This window comes from Gossypium hirsutum, chromosome D12 (genome assembly GCF_007990345.1).
Source record: "Gossypium hirsutum isolate 1008001.06 chromosome D12, Gossypium_hirsutum_v2.1, whole genome shotgun sequence".
In the NCBI taxonomy this organism is placed as follows: domain Eukaryota; kingdom Viridiplantae; phylum Streptophyta; class Magnoliopsida; order Malvales; family Malvaceae; genus Gossypium; species Gossypium hirsutum.
In genome coordinates this window covers 43,836,777-43,856,882 of record NC_053448.1, presented here as the reverse complement: position 1 = coordinate 43,856,882, position 20,106 = coordinate 43,836,777, and the positions used below count along the sequence as shown (strand labels likewise).

The 20,106-nt window shown below is 33.1% G+C and overlaps 1 protein-coding gene across 1 annotated transcript; it reads right to left on the bottom strand.

Annotated features, from left to right (window-relative positions):
• Positions 1-7,709: 7,709 nt before the first annotated feature.
• On the bottom strand, positions 7,710-12,286 carry LOC107946033 (probable beta-D-xylosidase 2). The gene is made up of 5 exons (XM_016880213.2): positions 11,782-12,286; positions 10,528-10,806; positions 9,563-9,732; positions 9,045-9,493; positions 7,710-8,957 (listed from the first exon to the last, which is right to left on the bottom strand). The coding sequence occupies exons 1-5, from the start codon at positions 12,190-12,192 to the stop codon at positions 7,951-7,953; spliced, it is 2,316 nt and encodes a 771-aa protein (XP_016735702.2). The 5' UTR covers positions 12,193-12,286; the 3' UTR covers positions 7,710-7,950.
• Between the last annotated feature and the right edge of the window lie 7,820 nt (positions 12,287-20,106).

The following is a 20,106-nucleotide window of genomic DNA, read 5'->3' as shown; positions in this document are numbered from 1 at the left end:
GTTAGTCGTTCTGTTAGAAATTTCATCCAATTCTACTATTAAAATTTGATCCTTGTAATTGTTTAGTTATTCCGTCAGCTAGATCAGCTTTTAAAAGTAGAAATGGATAAATTTTTTTAACAAAAATGATTGATTTGCTCTTTGATCTAACCTACAAGGATTAGCTTGCTATTTTTGTAGTAAATGAAGCAAAATACAATATGATTTTTAGTATAATGGCCTCTGTGACATTTTTACCTTTAAATATCATATTAGTGATCTAGCTTTACTATCAATCCAACAATAATTAAATAAACAATTAATGATATGTTTGTTTACTAGTGTAATAACACGAGGAAAAAATATTTAATACATATATATATTAAAGGGTAAATTACCAAAATAGTCAATTTTGTTTGCCTCAAGTTACATTTTAGTCACTTATATTTGAAATGTTACGTTTTAGTCACTTATGTTATCGTGTTGTAACATTTTATTCACTGAGCCGTTAATTTCCATTAACAGTGTAATGGTAAGCTAGCGTGGCAAGTTAAGTCATTATTTCAAACGAAAATTTTAGGTTAAATTATACAATTGCTCCCTATATTTTTAGTTTTGAACAATTTAATTCTTTTTTATGTTCTTTTAAGTTTCTTTTTTTTCTTTATTTTCCATTTTCTTCTGCTTCTCCCTCTATTTTTCTCCTTTCTCCATTTCTTTTAACGTAGTTTTTCTATGTTTTCATTTGTTAAAACCAGTCCCTATATTTTTATTTTTTTGAATAATTTAATTTTTTTTCTTTTTATTTATTTATTTGTTAAAGTCAAATATCTATTATTAACATACTCTATGTGTAAACCCATAGACCATTTTCGATCATTGCAAGATGAATAAAATCGATCCTATTGAATTAATCAATATTGATTCTTCTTCGATATATAATAGAACACCAAGCTAAAATCTACCAAAGACATTGATTTGCTTACCAAATTGATGCCAAGAACTAGAAACCAAGTTAACCCTAATGAGATCAAAAGGGTTAACCAGGTTCATGAGAATCTTTATTGAAATACCATGTCCAAGCAATTCTATAAAATCACTACAATAATCCATTTTTGGATCCTTTGTATAGCTTCAGCAATAATTGCAAAATATCATAAACCTCAATTCACAATTGTCTACAATAAGCAAAAAAGATTTTTTTTTAAAGAATCTTTATTATGGGCTTTCATTGAAGATCAATATAAAATTGTTACCCTAAGCTGAAAACATATTAAAAGCTAATTGAAAGGAAGATTAAACCGAATGTACAGGAAATATCCAATACGAAAATAAAAGTATAGGGACTAGTTTTAACAAATGGAAAACATAGAAAAACTATGTTAAAAAATGGAGAATGGAGGAAAATAGAGGGAGAAGCGGAAGAGAATGGAAAATAAAGAAAGTTAAAAAACTTTAAAGAAAAAATTAATTTGCTCAAAACGAAAAAATATAGGGACTAATTGTATAATTTAACCTAAAATTTTCATTTAAAATGATGATTTAACATGCCACGTCAGCTTACCGTTAAATGGTTAATGACAATTAACGGTTCAGTGACTAAAATGTTACAGCACGATAACATAAGTGACTAAAATGTAACCTGATGCAAACATAAATGACTAATTTGGTAGTTTACCCTGTATTAAAATAGTTAGATATAAAATAAAGAATACTTAGTATAAATTTAAACTTAAACTTAAAATTAGAATGATAAGAAAAACTCTTGCAAAAAATAAGACATTTTCAAAATAAATAAAAAAACCCATTCTCTTTATCACAAATAAGTCATGCAAATGGCTAAAATTATCGATTGTGATTAGTTTATTGCTAACTCATATAGTAAAATACGTGAAAAATATAATACTCCTATCAAATGTAACATAATTTTAGGGTAATATAAAACTAGTGTCTATACTTTTTTTTTGAATAGGCAAGCTTGTGGACTAGTTTTAACAAATGGAAAACATAGAAAAACTACGTTAACAGAAATGGAGAAAGGAGGAAAATAGATGGAGAAGCAGAAGAGAACGAAAAAAAAAAGTTAAAAGAACATAAAAGAAAAAAATTAAAGTGCTCAAAATGAAAAAATATAGGGACCAATTGTAGAATTTAACCTAAAATTTTCATTTGAAGTGATGATTTAACATGCCACGTCATCTTACTGTTACACCATTGATGACAATTAACGACTCTGTAACTGAAATGTTACAATATAATAATGTAACATTTCGAACATAAATGACTAAAATGTAACCCGAGACAAATAAAAGTAACTATGTTGTTTCAGTTTTTCACGAATTGTAGCCTCTCACGAGGGAATAAATTCCTTGGCGACATGTCTCACATTAACAAATATATTATAAGGTAACAAAAAAAAAGGAATAATTTTTTTAAATGCATAATAATCTATAGTTTACTTTCATTATCTAAAAGAATCCCAGAAAATCATTCATGAATCTAAACTGTTAAACCATCCATTTGGCAATGCATCAATGTCAGAAAAAAATAAAAATAAAAAAACTAAATTATTTCGATAAAAATAATATTAATGAGGCTTAAGCTATACCATCTGGCCTTAATTAAGAACCCTTTTATGATTTTTTTTAACAAAGCATTTCATGGAGTTGCCATGGCACCAACTTTGTGAGAAAGTCAAATGCTGTTTGTTCACATGTTATTAAAGAAAGTATTAGCAAATGATTAAAATTAAGAAAAAAAGTCAGCTTAAGTGAAGGATATTAATAAAGATTGAGGGTTGATTTTGCAAATATCCCCTCTCAAAGGCCCGGCAGGATTGCAAAATTTTGGGAGGGGTGATTGCGGTCATGCAGGCCCGTGATTATAGCCGGATTTGTTCGCAAATCACATATTAGATTAGGGTAAAATTAAAGTGTACAAAAAAAATAAAAAAAGGTAAAAACAGATAGTGGTAAAGCAATTTCGGTTGGGTCGAGTCATTAAAATTTTAATGTTTTTAAGTAAAATTTCGAATTTCGATCATAATGATTGGAGAAAATAATATTAAAAAAAATTTATCTGTCGGTTTTTTTTGTAAAGAGAAACAAGTATAGTACTCTAATTACATAAGATCGTCACTTGCTTGATCATTAGAAGAAAGTGTAAGCACCTCCCTTGGGATCTCCTCAAATATCTTAGATCATGGTTTGTATTGAAGGTCATCTTAGCTAGACAATTAGCAATTTTATTAAGGTCTCTAGAAAAGCATTCGTCAGAAGAGGGTAGATACGTCTAATAAGGGTAGAATTTGAACTCAATAAGGAATGATCCTAAATGAGTTTGACCACTTTCAAGCTGTCTATTTGAATCATCACGTTTTCATAACACCTATCGTGAATGAGAGTCAAATTATCGAAAATACATTACAATTCAACATTGAGAACTGAACATTTATCTGCTGTTTAGAGATTAGATTCTTTTCGATTATAAATTTAATTAGAATTTAATAAAATCAAATATTTTCAAAAAAAAAAAACAGAGAAATAAGAGGTCTAAGTTATTGCAATAATTGAAAACACGTGAAAAAGTGTTTACGGGGGCCAATGAAAAGATCCTTACAAGATCGAAACCAAGAATAAGCCGAAGTTATTAACTCATTACGTTATCATTCTAATGGTATTTCGTTTTCAAAATATTTTAATATTTAATATTTAATATCTATATTTATATGATTTGGATTAAATATTATCGGGAAAATAGTTATGAATCTCGAATAAGAACCACATATTTATATAAAATTTTACACTTTATTTATATGAAATAAATCTCAAAACTATATATGAGCTTTGGTTCAATGTGCAATGTTACACGAGAATTTCAACTTTGTACAATTTTATACATGATATTTTTATTTGATTTAGTTTTTACAAGCTACTAACATCATTATTGATACATCACAATTTTGCGTTTACATATTACATATACAAATAATTGTACTTATCTGATATAAAAATAAGTAGATGTATTCATTTATATAATATGTATAATTGAATCAAAGTCAAAATTTTATGTACACATTTGAACCGAAATCAAAGTTTGATTCATATAATTGCACAGTTAATCAAAATTTATGTATAATTTTAATATTTATCCCTATTTAATTTTATTATAGTTTGAATTTGAATTATTTCGACTATCAATTCAATAGTGCACTACAATGATTTATTTTAATTGCAATTCCTTAAATATATATATTCTAATACAATTTCTATTACTATCTATAAACTTTCTTGATCATTAAATCGAAGGATAATACTTGCTTTAATGCATTTGAATTCACATTTTCTTAATTGTTACAACAATAACGATGTTAAATAAACTAAAACTCAATCCTATATTAAATTTACATATAATCAACCAATAGGTAAAGGCGAGGGCCCAAGAATGACTAATGCTTTGGCAATTCTTTTAGCATCATCATGGGGTCCCCCTTTGGTAGAGAATATATACCAAAGGCTGTTTGTTGATATGGAATTAGATTAGATTTGATTAAAAGAATATTGTTTTCAACAGGTTTGTGCCATCAAATGTGCTCTCTAATTTTACCCCAAAGTTATTGCCTTGTGTTTAATATATTATCATAATAATCATGCCATCATCGAATCTGATTCCGACTACTCACATTAATATTTTTACAATTAAGTCCTAAAAATTCACTGTAAACTGTATTAGTCACTCAATTATTAGTGTGTTTATATTTTAGTTACCAAACTAAAAAAAAAAAATTTTAATTTCATCATTAACATTTTCAATATGTTCTATGTTGTTTACTCTTCATTAAATTATTAACGGAAATGATGGTGTGATCTCTTAATTAGTAGAGTAATACATTTAATCCTAAGCACTTACATATTCTATCAATTTAATCCTAGCTTTAAATAATTCAACACATTTAACCCTACACATTTACAAATTCTCTCAATTTGGTTTTCAAACACATCTTCATCATAATTTGGAATCATAAATCAAATTCAATTGAAAAATGGTTTTATATTAGCTAAGATAAAACATTTGAAAAATTAAATTTTTTATTTATTTATATTCTATCTATCATTGGACTTGATTCCAATCTCATCATCTCTTCCTTTCTTCAAGTATTTTGAATCTAATTTATAATTTCAATTTATGATGAAAACATATTTAAAGATAAAAATGATAGAATTTAAAAATGTTGAGGGTTAAATTTATTAAATTATTTATAATTAAGACCAAGGGCATAGAATGTATAAATGTTGAGGATTAAATGTATTATTATATTAATAAAAAAATGTTACAGCATAATATTTGTTAATGATTTAATAAAGGGTAACCAAAATAAAACTGATTGAAAACGTTGACGAAATTAAAAATTTTTACTGTTTAGTGACTAAAAACAAAAATACTTAATGATTGGATGACTAATTGTACAATTTATCCAAAAATTTATAATAAACACGAGATGAAATTAGAATTATTCTCTCTGGTTCGTAACGAGTGCCATTGAATTATCATGTGTTATATTTTTCAATGTAAGGGGGTCTCCACCCCTGAAATCCACCATCAACATAATAACATGGTTTCATTTTATGTCTGACCGAGGGATGACAAAAAAATTGTACCCGACGTGTTCCGATGCTATCCAAATGGATTGGATCTGATTTCTTTTCAGATTTTAAAATCGGGTTCGAGGTGAATCAAATAAATATTTTTTTAATAATTGGGTTGGTAGGGGTTGGATTTAGAAAAAAAACCCAATATTAGAACCTAATCTCTATTATTTGTGCCTCTCCCTTTGTATATTCTTCTCCTGTGCAAGACTTTTTAATTATTTTCTTTTATTTTCACAAGTTACTCACGGTTTGAAAGTGTTACCTAAATCAAATATAAAGACAATTTAATGAGAAAAAAAATAAAAATTATAGTTCACATGCACAACACTATATTAGATAAGAAAAAAATTAAAAATTATTAAAAAATTGTGTCCAAAATGTGGAAGTTTTGCTTATTGGGGTGGTTCAGGGTTGAGTACTTACTTTCTTTTTCAAGGCGGGTTCGAGACATATGAGTAGTACATCGAATGAGGATTGAGATAGTAAAAAGTCCGACCCGAATCACCCCGTTGTCATCCCTAATCATGCCAAAGGGGTGATGATGTAGAAAAAGAAATGGGTTTTAAGGGTTTGAATCATCCACCACTAAAACCCAAAAAATGTTTCAAAAATGTCAAAAAACCAGACCCATACTAGCTGCTCTTCCATGTCTTTTATGTGGCAGAAAACCAGTCATTGTGAACACGATGCACATGGAAACATGACATTTAAAAAAAAAATTTAGGGTCAAATTTTTTGTTATTACAGCAATACAAGTAGCACAATATCATTTAAAATTGATAAGACTTTTAGAATTGCTGACCTATGCCCATCCAAAACAACATTCACTGAAATCATTGATGAAAGAAACCAGCTAATGTGAAATGACATGAAGCTCAATAATGTCCACTACACTGTAAATCAATGAAAGTGGCGTTGAATTGAAATTCAAATGAGAGGGTCCGCAAAGTATTGGCATGAAGCCGAAAATAGCATGGAAGATTTTTCTTTCAATTTTATGGGTATACAAGGAAGCGTGCAAGGGCAGTGTCACCATTTTTCTTTGTGCATTATTGGGTTACTATGGAGTTCATAGGCAAGATCATGAAACCCACATTTTGAGGCTCTTGAAGTTTGTAATATAACATTGTGGGTTGGGGCTGAGTAATATGGACCCATTGATAATAAATTATTAGGACAAACGCTAACAGGGCTCTTTGTTGACTACATTAATGGGCTTGCTTCTTTATATGGAAACCTAGATATATGTATACGAAGTCATGTTGTATTTTGCTTTCACTACTTAATAAGTAAATTAGTAAATTAAAGAGTAAATTGATCATTCTGTTAAAAAGGTCATTCATTTCTACTGTTAAAAACTAGTAGTTGTATGTTAGAATAAGGTACACGTGGCATGCCATGTGTAATTGTCTAGTTATTCCGTCAGTCACACCTATTTTTAATGAAATTTTTAATAGAAAAGAGCATTATGCTTTTTGATCTAATGTATAAGGACTTATTTGTTCATTTTTTAAGTAAAGGTGACAAAATACAATTTGAATCCTAGTACAAGATCCTGCATAGTAATTTTATCGAAATTTGTTGATTTTTTGCAATTTTTATACATGATATTTTGATTTGATTTTCACAATTTATTTTCATCATTATTGGTATAAGATTATGTATGTTTGCATATTTTATATACAAATAATATTACTTATCTAATTATAAAAATAAATTGATATATTTTTTAAATGTATATCATAAAATCAATATTCATGTATTAAATTGCATTTTGAACTAAATTTCATATATAATTTTAATAATTATCCCTTTTAGAAAAACATAATAGATCCACTCATTTTGATCACTGATTTAACCGTAAATTAGTCGAAATTCGAATTAATCTAAAACTAAACTAATATAATTAATCGAAAACTGGATTAATTTGTTCAACTCAAATCCAAACTCGCTTAAATCCAAAATAATTCAAAGTTAATTTATTTAACTTAAAATAATTCAAATCCAAAATTATCCAAACCCCAACACACTCCAACATGCAATGAAACTTAAACAACAAAAATAATCCAAACTCGAAATTACTAAAATCAATAACAAATTACTTTTAAATTTGATTCAATTAAATGTAATTGGTAGAGACAACCACTTTCGGTTTATGCTTCTTCCACATACAATTAAGTTCTCTCCAATCACAAAAGTACAAAGCTTCCTTTCTAAGAAACAATTATGTTCCTTTCCCATACTCCACAATATTAATGGTGACATAAGGAAATGAATTTTGCTATTGTTTAGCAATCGCATACTCGTTTTGCCTATGATTTGATCATACCCCTAAAGTTGCAGCCTCAAGGGATACCGAATGCTTAACGTCACCAATATGTATACGGTGTAAACCGATCGGGATTCTTCGAACCCCTGATCGGTCCACGACACTTAGAAACTTGCACACATGGATACTGATCCCTACTTGTTGTTCGGACCTTGCCGGAACATACACTTTCGCAAAAGCCACCAGCTGTTTCGAAGGAGCCCAGTGCCCTGCAGGCGGAGTCGAGAATACTAGCATTGTATGAGTACCGTCCTTGGATCCGGTATTCTTCACGTTTACTTGAAGACCTAATGATAGCTTGTTGCATCTTGCATGGTTAACTTTGATTGCCTTCCCTAAAACGGTTGCATTTCCTGAACGGCGGTGGCCGTCTAGAGGGACTGTGACAACATGTGGTGCATTAACAATGGTGTGTACGAAGTTGGTGTAACTCAATCCGTGGCCAAATGGGTACACTACGGGACCTTTGTAGAACCTATAAGTTCTTCCAGGATAATTCCTACGCCGACTCGAACGCATGGCCATGTCCGTCATTGCCAAATTTGAAACATAATCTTGTGGGTACCATGTCATAGGCAACTTTCCCCCTGGATTGGTTGTACCATACAATACATCGGCTATAGCGGCCCCTCCTGCTTGGCCTGGATAACCAGCCCACAAAATGGCACCAATACGAGGGTCATTTTTAGCGAAAGAAACATCGATAGGCCCACCTGACATTAAAACCAGAACCGTCGGACCCTTGGAAGCCTTGGCTACTTTTGAAACAAGTTCCTGTTGGCGCCCTGGCAAAAGCAACCCTGTTCTATCTCTGAATTCGGCTTCAATCGATTGATCGAGCCCCATTACTAGAACCGTCGCGTCTGCTTGACGAGCAGCATCAATCGCGGCACTAAATAACTTGTCATCTCGACAAGCAACATTGGCACATCCGAGTTGGTGAATCGTTTTCACATAGCTCCCTATTCCTTGCAAAGGAGAAGTGTATCCACAAGCAACACCTAATCATTAAACATTAATACATAAGTTCAATTGTCCATATCCCATTAACAACAAAAGGAAACAAAATCATTATCATAATGGTGTACCCGCATAGTTTCCAATCATGCTAACAGTAGCATCGGAATTAGGCCCGATAACGGCAACCGTTCGGTGACGTCGATGAGACAAAGGCAACGAAACACCGCTGTTTTTAAGCAAAACAATCCCCTGTCTCGCAGCTTCCAACGCTAGCTCTTGGTTCGAAGGAGTGCACACGTCTTTCGGTCCTAACTTCCCAAACGGTTGCACAGACGGCTCACCGTCGAACATACCGAGTCTCATTTGAACTCTAAGGGTGTTAACTAAAGCATTATTAATATCAACCTCATTCAACAACCCTTGCTTCACAGCATCTTCACTATGTTGTGCCAAAAATGGTCCACAATCCAAATCCAAACCAGCTTTAATGGCATCAGCAGCTGCTTGTTCCGGTGTTGTTGTGTAATGTTGGGTATTATAAAACACACCAACTGAATCACAGTCTGAAACAATGTACCTGTAAAAACCAGACCAACATGAAAAACAGGGATCATTAAACTGATCTGTCTTAAAATGGTTGACTTACCCATCGAGTTTCCATTGACCTCGTACCGTGTTTCGCAGGAGATTAGGATCGGCACAGGTAGGGACACCATTAACTTCATTGTAAGAGCACATTACACTGGCTACATTGCCATCTTGTACACACATTTTGAAGGGTACATCAAATGTGTCCTCTATGTCTTGTTTGCTTACCTGCATAAACGTGTGAGAACCCACGTGAGAATCGAACAAGCCTGTCTTATTTTATTATTATAAATCTTTCCCTTTGTTTCATTGTCTGAAGTTTTTTTCTGGAAGGAACCGGACAAAAGCAGAGCATTTGGATAAAAAGATTTAATATATTTAAATGATATCAGACAAAGATTTAATTTAGACAGTCGAGAATATGCCATCCTTTGTGGTCCATATTTCAGCTTTCTTTATTTAAATTCATGATCTTATTGCGTTATAAATGCTACGTTTTACTCCACCATTTATTTCGTTTTATTAATGAATTATAATATTGAAAATCATCATTATCTCCGTAGGTATTAGATACATTCATTTCCGTTTCATCCCGTTTCAATTTAAAATTTAACAATATTAGTAAAAATTAAATTATAATAAATAAAAAAAACAAAAATGAAACAAGGTGGTTGAGGAGAAAATTGATTATTCCAGCTGGTAAAATCCCAAGTTTGGCCCCATTCACCTACATCTTCAAAACTACGGCTACAATTTCCAAGGTGATCTTATCACTAAAAATTAATGGTCACTATTTACAATATCCATACCCCCAGTCCATAATTGCACTACACCCATCAATATCATATGAAAGTTAGAAAACTAATAAAGTACATATCCTAGTAAAAAAGCTTAACAGTAAAATTGCTTCACAGATCCTTATATTGTAAGAATCTTATCAAATTAAATGGATCACTTTAATCCTTGCCCTTATAGTTTTGCAAGAGGGACCTTTTATCAGATTTTACCAAAAAGTGAACTGACCTGAGCATTAAAGTGGAACCTATCAACACCATTCCAGTTATCGAGATCATAGGCAGTGAAGTGCTTACAACACGCCGCCACTTTCAACCTATCACCGTCATTTCCCTGTAATCCCTTCACGTAATAGGCTGCATATGTACCGGCCAGAACCGGATCTTCACCAGGCGTCTCCTGTCCACGGCCCCACCGTGGGTCCCTAAATATGTTGACATTCGGGCTCCAATACGTGAGTCCAGCTGATCCACCGTTGTACATAGCCCTTGCCTCATCCGACACCACCTGCCGCCGCCCATCCCATAAAACACATTAATTATTTATATTATTTTTGTGGTAAAATTACGCTTGCAAGTTGCCTGGAATGCTATCCAATAATAATGATTCCACTTGATGATTTTGTGAACCAATCATAACACTGTGAAATGAGCAAATTGCGAGACATGGATCTTACCTTCTTTGTCTTGGAGTTCAAGAAAAGCATAAAGCTAGCCAGGACGTTTATAATCTTTAATCTATTTGTATCAAGTGTGAAACACAAATATCTAATACATATTTAAAAATTTAGTATATGATCATATTTGTTCTTAAAATTATTTATAACTCTTAATTTATAAATAGAAAGATAATACACTTTAACATATTTAAATTTACATCTTCTTATATAGATAATAATACACACTAATTAAATTAGGACTTAATCATCAAATTTAGAAGATGATGATAGCTTTATGGATAACATTACTTCATCTAATAATGCTGAGGTATGACTATCTGTCGAAGTATAATGAAATATAAAAAGAAATGAAGCATACTGCAATTTTTTAAATCCACAGTTGACAAAGCTGACATATCTACCAGTCTAATAGTAGAGGCTATGTCATACAAAGTTAACTTCTCAATGGCTCATAAAACTATCATTCAATCCACTTGTCACCTTTTTTCCCTAAAATAATTCTACATATACCCAATGATATAAAAGTCCAATTAAATATAATTATCATTACCGGTCTAAAACTTAATTGAATTGAGTTGAATTGTAATGAATTTACTGAGTTTATTTTTTTGTAAAATTATATATGTATAAGACCTTATAAATACGTATATATGCATAAAATTTACCTAACATGTCATATCAATTAATAATATTTATATCATATAAATATATAGATATCACTACTTAGGAGAGAGTGAAAAGTAATCAACAATATTATTTTAATTTTTTTAATCTTTAAGATGACAAAAAAAAAAAGAACTTACTCGTCCAATAGCTTCCCATAACGTAGCATTGAAAGAAGCAGCAGTCGAGATTACTTGAGGGAAGCTAGTAGCACCAGGGAATGCCCCACCGAACTTAGTCCCAGGACCCACATCAGAGACCCCATGAAGAGCTTCCGACCACCATTCATACCCTTTGATCCCCAACCGTGGAATTGGTGCCGCACCGTTTATCAACAACCTTACTTTTTCTTGCAACGTCAACCTCCCTACAAGGTCATTCACTCTATCCGACATCGGCATCGAAACCTTGCAAAAAGGAAAACCAGCCGTCACCGCATCTTTCGGGTCACAAGCAAATGGATCAACGGCTTCACCAAAAGCACACAAGAGAAGAAGGGAGAGGATAACGAATTGAGGTGGTGAAGGCAATGTGAGGCTGCCAATACCCATTTTCGTTTTTCTGAAATTGAAAGTGGGTTATTGTTTATGGTACAAAGGCTAATGAAGGGGAATTGTATGGTATTTATAAAGGTGGAAACTTTGGGCTAAACAATGGCAATTGGTAATGTAATGTAATGGGACTCAACTTTTTGATCATTACATGCCATGCCCACATGTTGCCTTTAAGGAAAAAAAATATATTAATCACTTGAATATTTTAGTTTTTAATTCTGAATTTTATTTATGGGCGCAGTAATATGTCACATAACATTAGTTAAAATAATTTTTATTTTCATAAAAAAGGTGGGAAGGAGTGATGTTTTTGAAAGTGCAAAAGTCCCATGTTACCACTGACACATTTTATTTATTTATTAAGATTTCACCGTTTGTAATTCTTTAAACAAAAAGAGATTTACGTCCAATTTTTATTATTGTTATCATTTTAAAATGAAAATAAATAATAGAATTGATGTTTGAGTATTAGCTTAATTGACATGAGTATTATTGCTTATGCAGGAGAACATGGGTTTGAGTGCGCTAAAGCGCAATATCCTCCTATTTAAGGGTGAGCGTTTGATCAAATCAAGTAAAAAAATTTTGAGTTCACAAATCCTATTTTATCATCCTAACATAATTTGAAAATTTTTGAATCAAGTGAAATTGTTCGAGTTAAATTAAAAAAAATTAAACATGTCAAATAAAAACATTGTTACTGTCGAAACCATTTTTTTTGAAAACAATAAATTTTAGGTTGTCGACTTAAAAAAAAAGAAAATGAAAGTTGGGAGTCGCCACCAATCTTTTATTAAGGTGTGATTGGGTCACCTAAAAACGACTTTGGTCTACGAATTTTAGAAGAACGGGTCCGGGAGTCGATTACGTATGAGGAAGGATTAGCACCCTCATTACGCCCAAAAATTGGTACATAGTTAATTAATTAATGTCTTAAGGTCGAAAATTTTAAAAATATAATCTTTAAAAACTTAAAACGTTGCATATTAAGACCCTTTTCAATTTAGAGAAGCAAAAATGCCACACCCAATACGTTAGGGCACAACATTCTAATTTCCCCCAAAATGAATTAGATCAGAATACTTATACAATAAAACTTTAAAAGAACATCCACTCATCCAAGATTTAAGAAATCACACCCAATACGTTAGGGCATGATCCCTTTAGAATCCTAAACTTGGAATATTTCCTTTACTTTAAAAGAACATCCACTTATCCAAGATTTAAGAAATCACACCCAATATGTTAGGGCACAATTCCTTTAGAATCTCAAACTCGGAATATTTCCTTCATGATTTTTAAAAAAAATATTCATTTCGAGAAATCAATGCGTCACATCCAATACGTTAGGACACAACGTGTTGAATTCCCAATAATGAGTTTTTATTTTAATTAAAAGAATATCCATTTTGAAAAAGTTTGATTTTAAAAATCGAGTAAAAAATGTAATGTTATGCTATATTAAATATATAATGCAATAATAAATACTACGATGGCATAGAAATAATGCAAATATATGAACAAATAAGTAAAATAATGGCCTGCAAAATATCAAATAAATGGACAAGATAATAAAAAATATATGTAAACATAAATTAATAGACAAATAACTGAAATAAATAAAAAATATATACATACATCCATGAAAATATATAAGTTTAAAATAATTAAGATAATATCAAAATTAATAAAACATGTGTCTAAAATATACGAAAAATATTAGTTTTTTTAAGGTGTAAATACATGCAAAAGAAACATATTTATATATATACATATAATAATAATAATTTCATAAAAAAATTAGAAATACTGATTTTAAGAAAAATATGAGAAAGGACTAAATTGGGTCGGAAGTAAAAAAACAAGGGTAAATCCGCAAATAAATAAAAGTAAAAGGATTAATTTGAACGCGTGAATTACATAGAGGGGCTGGAAGGGAAATTTTCCCTTCTCCTCTAAAACAACGCCGTTCAACTTAGACCCAATTGAAATAAAAATAAATAAAAGGGTAAATTAAGAAAAAAAAACTTAATTACAAAAACATTAAAAGGCGGAGGGGCTAAATAAAATAAATAAATAAAATTCGCAGTGGTATCACCTTCTCCGCCTTTTTAAAATCGTAAATAAATAATAATAATCGGAAGAAAAAAATAGTAAGTCACCTTTAAAAAACTGCCAATCGTTCTCTTTTTTATTCATCTTCCTCCTTTTCTTTCAACAATGAAGGGAGAGGCCTCTATTTATAGTTGAGCCTCCCAAAATCCAACAGTACAGATCAATTACATCAACGGCTGAGATTAAAGGGTATTTACAAATTAAATCTCTAAGATTACAAAATCATATATTCTAAGATTGCATATCATATCTAAGATTATATATCATATCTAAGATTGCATATCATATCTAAGATTGCATATCCTCAAAAATTATGTTTCCATATGCGAGCCCGGGCTAAAATTGGGTATTACAGCTGCCCCTCTTTGCTCGTTGTCGTGTAACAGGAACGGAGCAAAGACTTTAAAATGCCCAATTTTGCCCAGTCTTGCTGGAACATGAAACTCTTCTTCTTCAAGTAGCCTCATTCCTTCCTACTGCATCTTCAGAAGTATAGGAGCTAGTGCTTCAATCTATTCCACTGCAACTGCAGGGAGATAAGACTTACAATCTTCAACCTATTCCACTGCTGACCAGGGAGATAGAATTACTGACTTCAATGTACTCCACTGTAACCACAGGGAGGTAAAATCCACCATCTTCGATCTGCTCCACTACTGCTTAGGGAGATAAGATCTGAAATCTTCAATCTATTCCACTGTTGCCCAAGGAAGTAGAATTACTGGCTTCAATGTACTCCACTATAACCACAGGGAGGTAAAATCCGTCATCTTCGATCTGCTCCACTACTGCTTAGGGAGATAAGATCTGAAATCTTCAATCTATTCCACTGCTACCCAGGGAAGTAGAATTATTGGCTTCAATGTACTCCACTATAACCACAGGGAGGTAAAATCCGCCATCTTCGATCTGTTTCGCTGTCAATGCAGGAAGGCAAGATCTGCTATCTTTAATCTATTCCACTACTGCCCAGGGAAGTAGAATTACTAGCTTCAATGTACTCCACTATAACCACAGGGAGGTAAAATCCGCCATCTTCGATCTACTCCACTACTGCTTAGGGAGATAAGATCTGAAATCTTCAATCTATTCTACTGCTGCCCAGGGAAGTAGAATTACTGGCTTCAATGTACTCCACTATAACCACAGGGAGGTAAAATCCACCATCTTCGATCTGCTCGACTACAAACGAGGAAGGCAAGGTTTTGTTTTCGATCTGCTTCGCTGTCGATGCAGGAAGACAAGATCTGTTCTTTCACTGATCTGTTCTCTGGGGAGCATGACCTGTATAATGAACTTAATTATGCCTAATGATTAGAATGGCATGATCAAAATGCATCAAATGCATGAATGCAAAATTTTATTTTTCCGAGAATGATCCCGCTTAGATTGTCATTACTCGAAGTTTATTAAGGCTTTGTGACTAACGTGCTACAACGCCTTCTTACTTGACTGGCTTTTCTGAAGAAACCTTTAGTCAGGTTGCCCTTCAAGTTTAATCCATTGGGGCCCAAAAATTCATACCATCGTTCTCCCACTAAAATACGTGGCTTTCCTCAATCCTTTCCTATCACAATTCAAGGATACATGATCTAAATCTTTATGGTCCTTTACACTATTCCCAGGGTATCGTACCAAAGGCTCATGCGCAAATAAATGCTCTCTTCCCCGAGGTAACCTCCTGGTGATCATTACTTGCTTGTTTGATTTAGGCTTTGTTATCAACACGACATCCAATGTTTTTGACAGCAAAATCTAAAGAGAAAGTCCTAGTTTAGACTGTTCCTTTTCAGATTTCCAACCTTTAAACCCGGTGCGTTCTAAATAATAGTCCTGTTTCAGGCTCTTGTATTATTTAGAAACTCCTAGAGTAATATGCAAAACCTCCTTCGTGAAAGTTTCATTAGTCCATTAATTATTATTCTAATGCAACATGCTTGCAAAAAGGGTATAACAATGGATGAGAATACAATTGGTTCTGAGCATAGCTCGAAAGGAATAGATTATCAAAAATAGTAAACAATGATAGCAAAGAAATTGATTTGGAATGTGTATCTTGGAAAAGAATGAAGTATTCCAAGAATAAAAAATTCAGTATGAATATTGGGTGCCCCAGATATCGCAGCTTGAACTTCTCTGTACAAACTTTTTAAAGATCCTTCTGAGTTTGACATGTGTTTAGGTGATCCACAGTACTCTGCCAATGCCCCAAGATGTTGCCTACCTTTTCCTGATAATTCAGGTATAACAAGATCACCACATGCCCCAATCTGGTTAAACTTTGAGTTGCTTTAATCACCTCGTGCCCCATTCTGATCAATATTTGAGCCGCCCTTTTCGGGTTTTCAACTTAAATCCCCTTTGGTCTCAAAGTGCCTTTTGCGGGTTTTCACTTTGGCCTCTCCATTTTCTTTTCTTTTTTCTTTCACTTTCATTTTTTTGTTTTTGTTTTTGTTTTTTGTTTTTTTTATCTGAACTCATAGGATTAGATAAGTTCTCGTTATCCCTTTCGATCAGCACCGATGTAAGATCTTCTTTGTGATCAAATTTCTTTCATAGAGCCTTTTGGGCAAAATTTAATTATGACGAAAACTTTGGATCTTCCTCTTCAATTAGGATGAAATCCAACAACGGAGAAATGGCAACTTGACTTCGACAGGCTAAACCATGATGAGCCAAAGGAGAAGGCATTGCCCCGACAAAGAATTCTAAATGCATCGTTCATGATATTAATCTTGAACATACTATAAATTCTTGATATCGTATTGTTGTTCCAATTACAATGTCGGTGTTTACTCAAGCATATCCTGATATAACCATATAAAGACATCTTTGAACTCTTTGAAGTAACTCAACAAGGTCATGCTTCATTTCTTCGGTTATGCACGCAATCTTAAAGTCACAATCTCCATTCTCCCCTCATGAAGTAAGATTTCATTCCTGTTCTACAATCCTCAGCAAGTCTAAAAATAGGCTACAATCTGTGTCATCTTTAAAGTAATGAGATCCCTCTAAACACAAATCCCACTCAAAAGGAACTTCTCAGTCCGTAACAGCATCACTCATGTCATTGATATCTGGGGACCCACAGTAAATACCAAAGAATATACAAAAGAATGTATGAATAATCATTTGTACAATTATGGATGAATAAAAGAATAATATGGAAGAAGATCCGAAAGAATGAAAGTATAATTATTCGAAAAGAATATTGGCTTAAAAAATAAATGCAAAGATGTATTTTATTAGAATAACGACGTTCAGACATTAGCCTATTTCATAAATTAATTCTTATTGCCTCTAGGCTGAAGGCAACAAGTGTGTTTTGAACATTACTCTGAGTAATCTCTAAATACTACAGGGGCTTCTTCTGCAGTCAAATTATTTAAAACACTCCTAAGCCTATAAGGGCAAAAATCTGACAAGGTCTCTTCTTCAGTTGTTTCATCGTGAACACTTCTCGACACCCTTTCATATTCAATCATGACTGGGTACTAGATGAACCATCTATCTTGACAATACCCATGTTGATGAATTTTTCAACTAGCTTTTTGAGGGTAATGCAATTTTCTATGGAATGCCCAGTAATTCCTGCATGATAATCACATTGTGCACTTGCATCATACCATTTGGGATACGGGGGCTGTGGAGGCTTCACATGTAAAGGAGCAACAACATGCGCATTGAATAAGCTTTGATACAGCTCATTGTACGACATTGGAATTGGCGTGAACTGGAGCTTTTCAGTACCTGGCTTCACACCTAATTCTTGTCTTGATGAACCCTGTTGATTAGCAATCGATTTTTCGTACGTATTCACGATGTTTACCTCATTTCCCTTTTCTTTTGAGGCTTGCCTTCTGTTATTTCCTCCAGTATCAATCTTTCCGCTCCTTATGGCGCTTTCAATCATTTCACCATTCATGATTTTGTCAGAAAAGCTTTTTGTTGCACTCCCTAACATATGTGTGATGAATGAGGCTTTCAATGTATTAACGAAAAGCATCGTCATCTCTCTTTCTAGAAGAGATGGCTGAACTTGGACAGCAACCTCCCTCCATCTCTGTGCGTACTGCCTGAAACTTTCACCAGGCTTCTTCTCCATGTTCTGCAGAGTAATTCTATTAGGTACCATGTCAGTCACATGGCTGTACTGTTTCAAGAATGCCTGCGCTAGATCTCTCCATGAATTAATTTGGGTACGGTTCAATCGATTGTACCACCTGGATGCTGCCCCCGTGAGGCTATCCTGGAAGCAATGTATCAGCAATTGGTCATTATTAACATATCCAGTCATCCTCCTGCAGAACATAGTAATATGTGCTTCAGGGCTACTGGTTCCATTATACTTCTCGAACTCTGGTGTTTTGAACTTGTGAGGAAGTACCAGACCTGGAACCAAGCTCAATTCTCTAGCATCAATTCCGTGGTAGCTCTCAGTACCTTCTATCACTTTAAGTTTTTCCTCCAACCATTTATACCTTTCCTCGAGCTGTTTTGATAATTCCTCATTCATTTTTTCCTTTCTAGTCGTCTCATCAAAATCAGGAATAGCAGGATTAACAAAATTGGCACCGGGGTTAGAGCCTGATCCCATCTTGAAATTCATTTGCGTTGCAGCATCACCCGGAGGATTAATGGTAACAGAGGACCTACGCGGGTATATCTCAACTTGTTGGGGTGTAAAGTCCAGAGGATAGACAAGTCCCTCATTGTCACATTCTTTATTGTTGAGCACCAATCCCTTTCCTTTGTCAACTCCTCCAGCCAATAACTGAGTCAACTTAGCCATCATACTCCCTTGAGATTCCATTATCTTTTCCATCATCTTTTGTTGAATCTTTTCTAATTGCTCATTCATTTGCTCTTGCATTTCTTTCTGGAACTGTTCTAGCCTTTGGTCCATGTCTCTAGTTTTGGATCGAGTTCCGTAGCAGTGTTTGATAGCTTAATTGGTTTCCAGATTAACTGATGAGTAATTTTGATTAATTAGAATCCCTTAATATATTTATTAATGCATATGAAACAATGCAATGCGTGAAATGAAATGCCATGTCATGCAAATAAAACACCAAAAGTCAGTATAACATAGAAACACAAGATATAATCAAGAAATAGTAAAGATCCCTAATTGGATATCTACTAGGGTATAATATAATTCTACCTAGGGTGGATTCCTAAGGTTCATTATATGAAGTTTGGCTTCTAGAGTAAAGGTACCTGAACCAGCAGATTCCTCAATCCTCACCCATTATAGGCTCATATGGATCGAGTTCAATTCAGGGAAATACATTTCCCTATGGCTGCACGGAGATGAAAAATCTCACGAAGACATAGGTACGGATGTATCCCGAAAGCAATCTACTACCCTACACGGAGGTAAAACCTCACGAAGGTATAGTTTCTCACTCCCACTTAAAAGGGTAACATTGTTCAACTCATGAAATGTATAATGCAAACAATATTTAAACAAGAAGATAATGAATGCAAAAGGATGTCATGAGTTTTTTTTAAATATTTTCTCGACCATAAGATAAAAATTAATCAACTTTGTGGGTCGACTCTCTTAAAAAATTCCCCAGCGGAGTCGCCAAGCTGTCGAAACTATTTTTTTTAAAACAAAAAATTTTAGGTTGTCGACTTAAAAAAAAAAGAAAATGAAAGTTGGGAGTCGCCACCAATCTCTTATTAAGGTGTGATTGGGTCACCTAAAAACAACTTTGGTCTACGAATTTTAGAAGAACGGGTCCGGGAGTCGGTTACGCATGAGGAAGGATTAGCACCCTCATTATGCCC